The sequence below is a fragment of the Mirounga leonina genome, unplaced genomic scaffold, assembly GCF_011800145.1.
Source record: "Mirounga leonina isolate KUSES-001 unplaced genomic scaffold, KU_Mleo_1.0 Mir_129, whole genome shotgun sequence".
Classification (NCBI taxonomy): Eukaryota; Metazoa; Chordata; class Mammalia; order Carnivora; family Phocidae; genus Mirounga; species Mirounga leonina.
This window is the reverse complement of record NW_023270323.1, coordinates 68,133,096-68,142,116: the sequence shown is the minus strand read 5'-3', so window position 1 is coordinate 68,142,116 and position 9,021 is coordinate 68,133,096. Positions and strand designations below refer to the sequence as shown.

The window sequence follows — 9,021 nt, the reverse complement described above, 5'->3', positions numbered from 1 at the left end:
GTTCTAAAAATAATTGCTTAATCCCTAAAACACAATAGTTGACATTGGTCCATCATCTGAGGCAGAAATACGATGCAAAGGTATTGCGCAGGTCCAAAGCATACTTAACATTACTGTAAGACCATTATTGGTCTTTTATTAATGTGCCAACTCCTCTTCTCAGCCTTTTGTTATGTCTTCATTACCAGAAAAACATTTGCTATTTCAGGGTCACTGTGATGAAGATGAGCTGCTGTATTTCAAAGACCTGAACTCCAGCCCAAGCCCTGCATCCAGTTTTCTCATGAGAGGGGTCATTAGGATAGAACATCCCTTGCCTACCACAAAGCCTTGCTGCAGCAGGGGGGGGGCGGAGCAAGCATATGGTAAAAGCCTTTTGTACCAGGAAAAGCTCTACACAAGCTTCAGGGACACTCTTGTTTATTTTCATTGTGGAGAGACCACAGAAGTGAACCCCACTATAGGGAAGGAAACTGACATTTCCATTTCCATGTCCCTCGGGCCCCTCCTTGCTCTCCAAGTGAGGTTTCTGGAACTCCTGTCGGTTAACAATGCAAACTCCGGAACCGCCCCCGCCTCCAGACCTCTCTGACCAAATAAACATTCTATTGTGCCATTTCTGCCAAATGTGACTCCCCCAAACTATTGAGAGTCGCTGTTACCAGTCTCACATGACATCAAGTTGGCATTCAGTAATGGACTAAAAATCAAAATTGAAAAGCCACAGTATAAAATAGAAAGTAGGGAATATTTCATTCGTGGTGGCTACAGATTAAAAGAAAAAAACAAAACAAAACAGATTTTCAGTAGTAGAAGAAGTAAAGCCCCTGACAAGGTGGGTATTTGCTAACACATTAGAAAAACACTTTTCTTTCCCACTTCAGATGACACAAGGTTGTGGGGGAAGGTGCTGTTGGAGGACAGGAATGGGAGTGTTGGGGTCCAGGCTGCCCCAGTCCAGCCACAAACCGACTCCTGCTGCAATTTACCCACAGCAGATTCACTGAATGATAAATCCAAGTATCATATAGCCTTGTTTACACATTTCAATTAAAAGCCTTGAGAACAGAGGTCATCCAAAAGTATTAATAACAGTTCTGGAGTTCTGACAGCAGTGACATTTTACAGAAAGAAATGCCCAGGCACACAGCCAGGAGCTCGACATTTGACACCATGCATTGTGGGCAGCATTCAAGTGCTAATCATTACATGCTCAGTTTCCTTCTATTGCATGCATTTTTTGAGAGTAGTTAGTGTCTCTTTATAGTCAGGTTTACCTAGTTTTGCCTGCTAATAACTTCCTGGCCATCAAGAGGTCCACTCCAGGGTAATTTAAATACCTGAAAGGAACAATTAAACCCTCTGCTGAAACGGTAGTCTAGTGGGAGATATACAGTTACTTCCTTCAGTAACACACTCCTCTACACTTGAGTCAGGTGAAAGCGGTCTCTGTAGAGACTTCCGGACGTGCTTGTAGTAAACACGGGCTGTGGAGGCAGGCATTGAGGGAGGACCAGAAGATGCACTGGAAATCCTGAAATGCTGTATTTGGAAGAGCTAACCCTGGAGCAGGGGATTGCAGAGTGTCCAGAGAATGCCGGCCACCTGCAGGATGACCTGCACCCACTAGAATGCCTGGATGGTTCAAAAAGGTGTGGTATGGGCTATCATCTTTACTCAGCTTCTCCTCCTTTATCCTGATCATCATTGCCCTGGCAGCGCCCCACTGGCTGAGTGGGAAAATCCTTTGTCAGACTGGAGTGGACCTGGTCAATGCCACTGATCCAGAGCTGGTCAAGTTCATTGGCGATATTTACTACGGGCTCTTCCGAGGATGTAAAGTTCGACAGTGCGGGCTTGGGGGCCGCCAGTCCCAATTCACGAGTGAGTATATTCCAGGCACGCAAGCTGCTGTAGAACACTTTTTTTTTTTTTAATTTGTAAGGGTGCTTATCTCTAACTGTGGAATTTGACTTCTGCCTCAATCTAAGGCATGATGACCACCAAAAGAAATTTTTTTTTTCTGTAGAGGCTTATAGAAATATTAAAAATAGAGATTTGTATACTTCTGTAGTTTACCTCTATTAGAAGTAACTATTAAAATACTGATATATGTATCAGACATTCTGCTAAATGCTTTACATGGCTTCTCTCTTTTAAACCTTATAACAAATTTATGAAGAAGGAATTCTTAAATGTTCCCATTTTGCAGAGGACAACACTGAGACTTGGAGAGGTTATATAACTTGCCTGAGGTCCCCCAGCCAGGAAACAGCAGAGCCAGACTTCGGAACCATGCCACGTGACTGGGGTATTATCAGCCAGCCCAGCGCGCTTTCACTTCTGTTTATATAAAAGCTCCATAGTCTGAGAACAGGCAAAGGGGCTGTGAGCCCGGGCTCTGGAATCAGACTACTTGGGTTGAGAGTCCAAATTGGGCGATCCCTGGAGGGGAGATCTGGGGCAAGGCACTGGCAGCTCTCCATGAACGTGAGCAGGCACTGTCATCAGCTGACATCTAGTCTCCCCTCAGAGCTGCTGCCCGTGTAAACAGAGCAGAAATCCAAGCCCAGCTTATGAAGGATCTTCTGGGAATTAAAAAACAAAGCAAAGAAGTCAATATTCTGCAAGCCTTTAGAATCAGTTGGATCGCTCATGAGAACAGTGTCCTACACAACCATAATTCATCAACATAATGCAATGCAAGGGGATAAGGAATTTTACTCATTTGATTTCTATATTTCAGAATTGTAGTTTTTAGAATCCTGCCCAGGGTTAAGTATCTTATTAAATGCATAAAGACAGAAAGCTAAAGCCATTGACAAATATAATAATATGAATTGGCATCACTTATACGAATAAAAGAAATGTTTAGTTCCCAGCTGCCCTGGGGTGTCCCCAGGGAAGGTATATAAACTTCCATTCACAGAGCCTTGGGTGTGATTCTCTCTGAACACTTTCACTGGAGCTGAGCCAGGCTGTGTCGGCTGGTTTTACACTGCTGCAGGTTAGGGACAGACTTGCATCTATCACAGCGTTCTCTCACACAGGGCTGAAAGTTTGGAAAAAAAAAAAACAAACAAACCTAAGGCACACTAAGAAAGGAGAGACGCAATGGTTAAAGAGAAGCCTTGCAAAGAAAAATCCCTTGGATAGAAGCCCAGGGTAAAGTTTCTGATGCCGACAAGATAACCACATGGAGATAAATACAAATGGAAATGCAAAACTGGAAAGAAAGTTAGATTAGAACTAGGATGTAAATATGGAGTGTCTGGAAACTTCTCAATGGAAAGGATTTTAAAGGGAGAAGGATCAAAATTCTAGTTCTCAAGCTTGGGAGGTGCCAACCTTCTGTGACTACAGGGAGGCAGGTGAGCCAGCCAAGAGCCAGAGGGGAAAAGCGTTCAGGAGAGTGAGGGGAACCAGGAAAGCTTTGAGTCCCGGTTCCCCAGGGGGGCGGGGGGCAGAGACAAGGAGGGGCTGGTCCTGACATCAAAGGATGAAGCAGGGAGTTTGGATTCACAAAGTGGACCCTGATTTGACCAGGAGGTGCTCAGTAGAAACCCCAGAGTAGCTGCAGAGGAAGGGGTATGCTTGGGCATTCTTTAGCTTTCTTTAGCTTCTGTCATTTTTAATTCCTCAGTGTAATTACTGAAAACAATGCTCTAAACTCCATATATCATATGGTATCTAGGACTATAATCCTATATAGAATTCAGAGTCACCTTGCCCAAAGATAAGGGACTTAATGTCCAAGCCTATGCTGAAATGGGTTTAATAAAATCTACCTTATATCCTTGTCACAAGCACTGAATAAAATAATGATGTAAAGGATTTGGCTCTTGACATGACTGTACTCAGTAAATGTTGATTACCCTCCATTCATAGGCAGCTATTGCTACCCCATTATACTGATGAGAAAACTGAGGCTCTGAGGAGTCACGTGACTTTTCCTAAGTCAGAGAGTAACAATAGAACCGCAACAGCCCCGGCTGCCATTTTGAGAACTCAGTCTTTCCCAGGCAATATCTGCCATACTGTATCATTTACTCTTCATGGCTACTGTGTGGTGGCCAATATAGAGAAAACAGATACAAATTAATATCTCGCCAAATTATCCTGCCACATTAATATGGAAAATTAATACTCTAATAGAATACAGTGCACATGAGAAGTAAGGGTCCATCATACATGGGGAAAAATGACTACCTTGCCAAGTCATTATGAGGGATCCAAGATGATGCTCCTAGCTTCCTATCAGTGCTTATTAAGTGCTATTATTATTCCTGTGCACTTCACTTGATCTACTCAACAATCTGGTAAGATGGGTAGGGGAGGCAGGGATTAGAGGATCCTATTTTATACTTGTGGCAAATGAGCAAAACTGGGATTTGAACCCAGATCTTTGGATGCCAGGTCTAGGCTTCACTCTGCTATGCCTTTCTACACTCTTCACAGATGTACCTGAAACCTCTTCTACCTCTCTGATTTCTCTCTGACCCAGATTAAAGCTTTTCAATCGGCCCTCTTTGGCTGACTCTCTTGCCAACCTCCTTTGCTAAAGAGCCACCGTTTAGGGCTTGTGTGCATCAGCTCACACCAGATCCCGGGGCTTTGAAGTCAGTGCAACTTAAATTGCCAGCTAGGGCACATTCCGATTCTGCATCCACTGCCAGAAAGAGAGGATTATTGGCCACCTGAGAAGTCTCCTGCTTTTTGAAAACCCAGCCCTTGCTGCCTTGCCCTCTCTCCCCTCTATTAACGCTTCTGGGGTAAGCAGGCCTGGACTGTATGAACTTGAGCCCAGCTCTGACACTGAAATATTGGCTGTGTCTTCTCTTCCCAGTCTTCCCACACCTGGTGAAGGAACTCAATGCAGGCCTCCACGTGACAATTCTGCTGCTCCTCTTCTTGGCTTTGGCCCTGGCTCTGGTCAGCATGGGCTTTGCCATTCTCAACATGATCCAGGTTCCATATAGGGCAGTCAACGGCCCCGGGGGCATCTGCCTATGGAATGTCCTGGCAGGTAAGGAAGGCCCCCAGGGAGAGAAATTCACGTCCACTGCCATGACAAGGCTGAGTTCCAAGTAGGTAGGTAGAGGGTGTGCAGGAATTAAAACACCCACCTCAGCCTCCACTTCTCTAATCTATAACCTTCCTCATGGGCATGAATGTCCTCTTTACTAAGTTGCAGAATCTCTGTCACAGTAAAGAGCCAAATTGGTGGCATGCCTGAGTGGCTGAGGACTTAGGGCAAAGAGGAGAGGTGGGGGTAAGAGGAGAAGAGAGAAGAGAGCTGGGGGTGGCAGGGGGAAGAGAGGAAGAGGGGAAGAGGTGGGGCCACAGCTGTGAGGGTGGGAGGGAGCCTTCCAAATGACAGGAGATGAGCATTTGGCCTCTTTTATAGGCCTCTTTTCATTTAAACCTCACAACCTCCTTATGAGGCAGTATCATTAGACCCATATTTACAGATGAAGATCCTGAAGCTCAGAGAAATTAAAAGCCTTACCCAAGGCCACACAGCAGTTAGTAGCAGAGGTGGGATTCCAACCAACGTACAACTGAGTCTAAGCCCTTTGTCTTTTCTTTAATCATGGTATCCTTTATAATGATCGTGACCTATTTTCTGAGACAAAAACCAAAAGTGTGTGTTGATTTGAGAGTATATTGATACACAATAATTATGTGAAATTAATTCACATTTAGTTATGCACTTAAAAAGCCATACGTAGCAAAAATAATAAAATCCCCAGAAATGAGGCTGTTTCAGAAAACCCTCAGTCAAATGGTCAAGGATCATGATGGCAATAACCCATCACTACGTTTGCTTTATACAAGGTGACCATAAAGTACACAAGCAGATAATGTTGTTTTAGCATGTATTGTAATGTAATGTCAGTAGATCAGTTACTATGTATTTGCCTGCATTTGCAGACCGTGACCATCCTATAGAATTACTTATATACATGGCTCACCCCATCTGGACTGCAGGTGTCTTGTTTCCATCCACATGAATCCTCGTAGTGGCTGGCATGTAAAAAGTGCTCAGTCCTACGATTAAATAAATGTTCATCTCTGTCAAGTTACTACATCAGAGAGATGGCGTTCTCAAGCACTACTGATGAGAATATTTTTAAAAGGCAGTTCAACGGAACTTTAGTGTTAAAAGGCATAAAAATATGAATATTTTTTAAAGATTTATTTAATTTAGAGAGAGCGAGCATGAGCGGGGTGGGGAGGCAAAGAGAGAGAGGGACAGAAGCAAACCTCCCACTGAGCGTGGAGCTTGAGGCGGGTCTTGATCCCGTGACCTGGAGATCACCACCTGAGCCGAAACCAAGAGTGGGACTCAACCAACTGAGCCACTCAAATGAGCCCCGAAAACATGAATATTTTTTAATTAAACAAATCCAAATAGGGGTTTATACTAAGGCCATAACTGGAAAAGAGCACAGAGATGTTTATAAAAAGGTGTTCATATGTTCTGCAGCACTTTGTAATACCAAAATTTAGTTGCAATCTAGATATCCAGAAATAAAGTCATACCCAATTAAACTTAATTAAATTAAGTAGGTGTGTTGCTTGAAGAACATATTATGCATCAGTTCGAAGTGGTGCTATAACAGAATATTTAACAATATAGACAAATGTTCAAGTAAAGGGGAAAAAACAAGCAGAAAACGGTAAGAGCTTCAGAATACAATTTTGTTAGAGAGAATACATTAAAACGTTCAAAGTATTTATACCTGGCTTTTAGGATAAAAGTGAATTTGTATTTTCATCTTTGTGATTTTCTCTGGTGTCCAAATTTTCTTTAATGAAGACATAATAATCTAAGCAAAAAGCATGATAAATTTGTCTTTTAAATATTAAAAGCAAGCAGTAGAAAAGTAGAAGAGAGAGACGTGGAGGTCGGAAGCAACAGGTAGGGAAGTAGGTGAAGTTTGGAACCCTTCCAGGTTCCCGTCTACTTCCTCTCTTCCTTCTCTTACCTCCTCTTCTTACCCTTAAGCGTGGAAAAGGGATAAAGAAGAGAGAACAGTCCAGCGCTGGGTTGGACCCCCAGTCTGCACACTGAGGGGTTCTTAATCCTCCCACAGAGGCCTCAGGGTCTCCATCCAAACCCCGAGATATGTAGAGACTGAACCCAAACATGGATACGCCGTGTTGGGTAAGGGAATGCAGTTGATCTGAGATGAAGCCTACTCTCTCTCTCCCACACCTCTCCCCACTCACAGTGTGAATTATCCGCTGCTTTTAAAAGCACATGAAAAGGTGTGTCATCCCCAGGTGCCTGGCTGCTCCATCGGTAGAGTGCATGACCCCGCACCTTGGAGTCCTGAGGTAGAGGAGGAGGGGAGAGTTTACTTAAGAAAAAAAAAAGGGGGGGGGGGGGGAGGATGGGTTAGCCTGGTGGTGGGTATTGAGGAGGGCACATTCTGCATGGAGCACTGGGTGTTGTGCACAAACAATGAATCATGGAACACTTCATCTAAAACTAATGATGTAATGTATGGGGATTAACATAAGAATAAAAAAAAAAAAGAAAGAAAGAAAAAAATCATTGTGTCACCCTAAGAAATTTTTCAACCCAAAGCAAGCTTGTCGCCTGTGCCACAGAAATGCCACCTCACAGAGGGCCGGCACAGCTGTACCAAGGAGCGCTGAACGAGGGTGACGTTTTGGGTTGCAGGTGGAGTCATGGCATTGGCCATCACCAGCTTCATGGCCGCGGTCAAGTTTCACGACCTCACCGAGCGCATCGCCAACTTCCAGGAGAAGCTCTTCCGCTTCGTGGTGGTGGAGGAACGGTACGAAGAGTCCTTTTGGATCTGCGTGGCCAGCGCCTCGGCGCACGCCGCAAACCTGGCAGTGGTGGCAGTCAGCCAAATTCCGCTCCCGGAGATTAAGACCAAAGTCGAAGAGGCCACAGTCACGGCTGAGGATATCCTGTATTGATCGCCCTCTGCGGCTCGCACCCTCTCCTGAGTCAGTTCTGCAGCGTGAACAGGGACCTCCTTGCGTGCGCAGGCTTTGCAGTCCAGAGCGCCGTGTTCTGGAAGGTAAGAAGGAAGTGCAGGGAGGTAGGGCGGTCCCTGGACCAGGCAAGAAAGCTTTCCCGAACTCTGGCCTCTCTGCCCTTCCCTCTCACTGACCTTGGAGTTAGAGACTCGGCCACTTGCCAGCTGTGTGATCACTGGACAATTCACTTACTGTCCGCTTCTCACTTTCCTCATCTGTGAAATGGGGGTGTAAGACCTCCCAAGGTTGTAATGAGGTTTAAATGGGCAATATTGTTGCCAACCTTTGAATCAATATATGTATCTGTGATTAGAGAGCTCTACGGATATGAGGTGATGAACACTCCAGTAAATGCCTGTCGACCCCTGCTCTGTTCCACACAATATTAGAGGGGGGAGGAAAGAGGCATATGGTAACATCCCCGTCCTCCAGAAACATTTCATCCTTCTACATGATAGGCATCAGATAGGAACAGTAACACTAAGAATGAAAATAACTGCCTTTTTTCCTTTTTCTTTAAGATTTTATTTATTTATTTGAGAGAGAGCAAGCTATAGAGACAGAGAGAGAGAGAACACAGGAGCGGGGGGGAGGGGCAGAGGGAGAGGGAGAAGCAGACTCCCCGCTCAGCAAGGAGCCCAATGAGAGACCCCATCCCAGGACCCCCGGATCGTGACCTGAGCCAAAGGCAGATGCTTAACCAACTGAGCCACCCAGGCGTCCCTGCCTTTTTTTTTCTTTAGTGGTTACTACATACTGGACACTGTTCTAGAAGTCCTACATATACCGGGTCCTCACTATAAGTTCAGATTGTTGGTACTACTTTATTTCCATTTTATAGATGAAGAAACTAACGTATCCAGACACTGGGTAACTTGCTGAGGTCCAGAATTCAGCTGAGGAAGTCTGGAACCAAAGTGTATTCTTGTAACCACTTTGCTAATCCCCTGTTGGATGGTCAAGCAGTTGGAATGCAGTGTGATAAATGCTAGGACAGTA

At 44.7% G+C, this 9,021-nt stretch overlaps 1 protein-coding gene across 1 annotated transcript; it reads left to right on the top strand.

Moving 5' to 3' along the window:
* Positions 1-1,296: 1,296 nt before the first annotated feature.
* Positions 1,297-8,592, top strand: CLRN2 (clarin 2). Its single transcript, XM_035005245.1, has 3 exons — positions 1,297-1,884; positions 4,847-5,026; positions 7,694-8,592. The coding sequence occupies exons 1-3, from the start codon at positions 1,632-1,634 to the stop codon at positions 7,957-7,959; spliced, it is 699 nt and encodes a 232-aa protein (XP_034861136.1). The 5' UTR covers positions 1,297-1,631; the 3' UTR covers positions 7,960-8,592.
* The last annotated feature ends 429 nt before the right edge of the window (positions 8,593-9,021 follow it).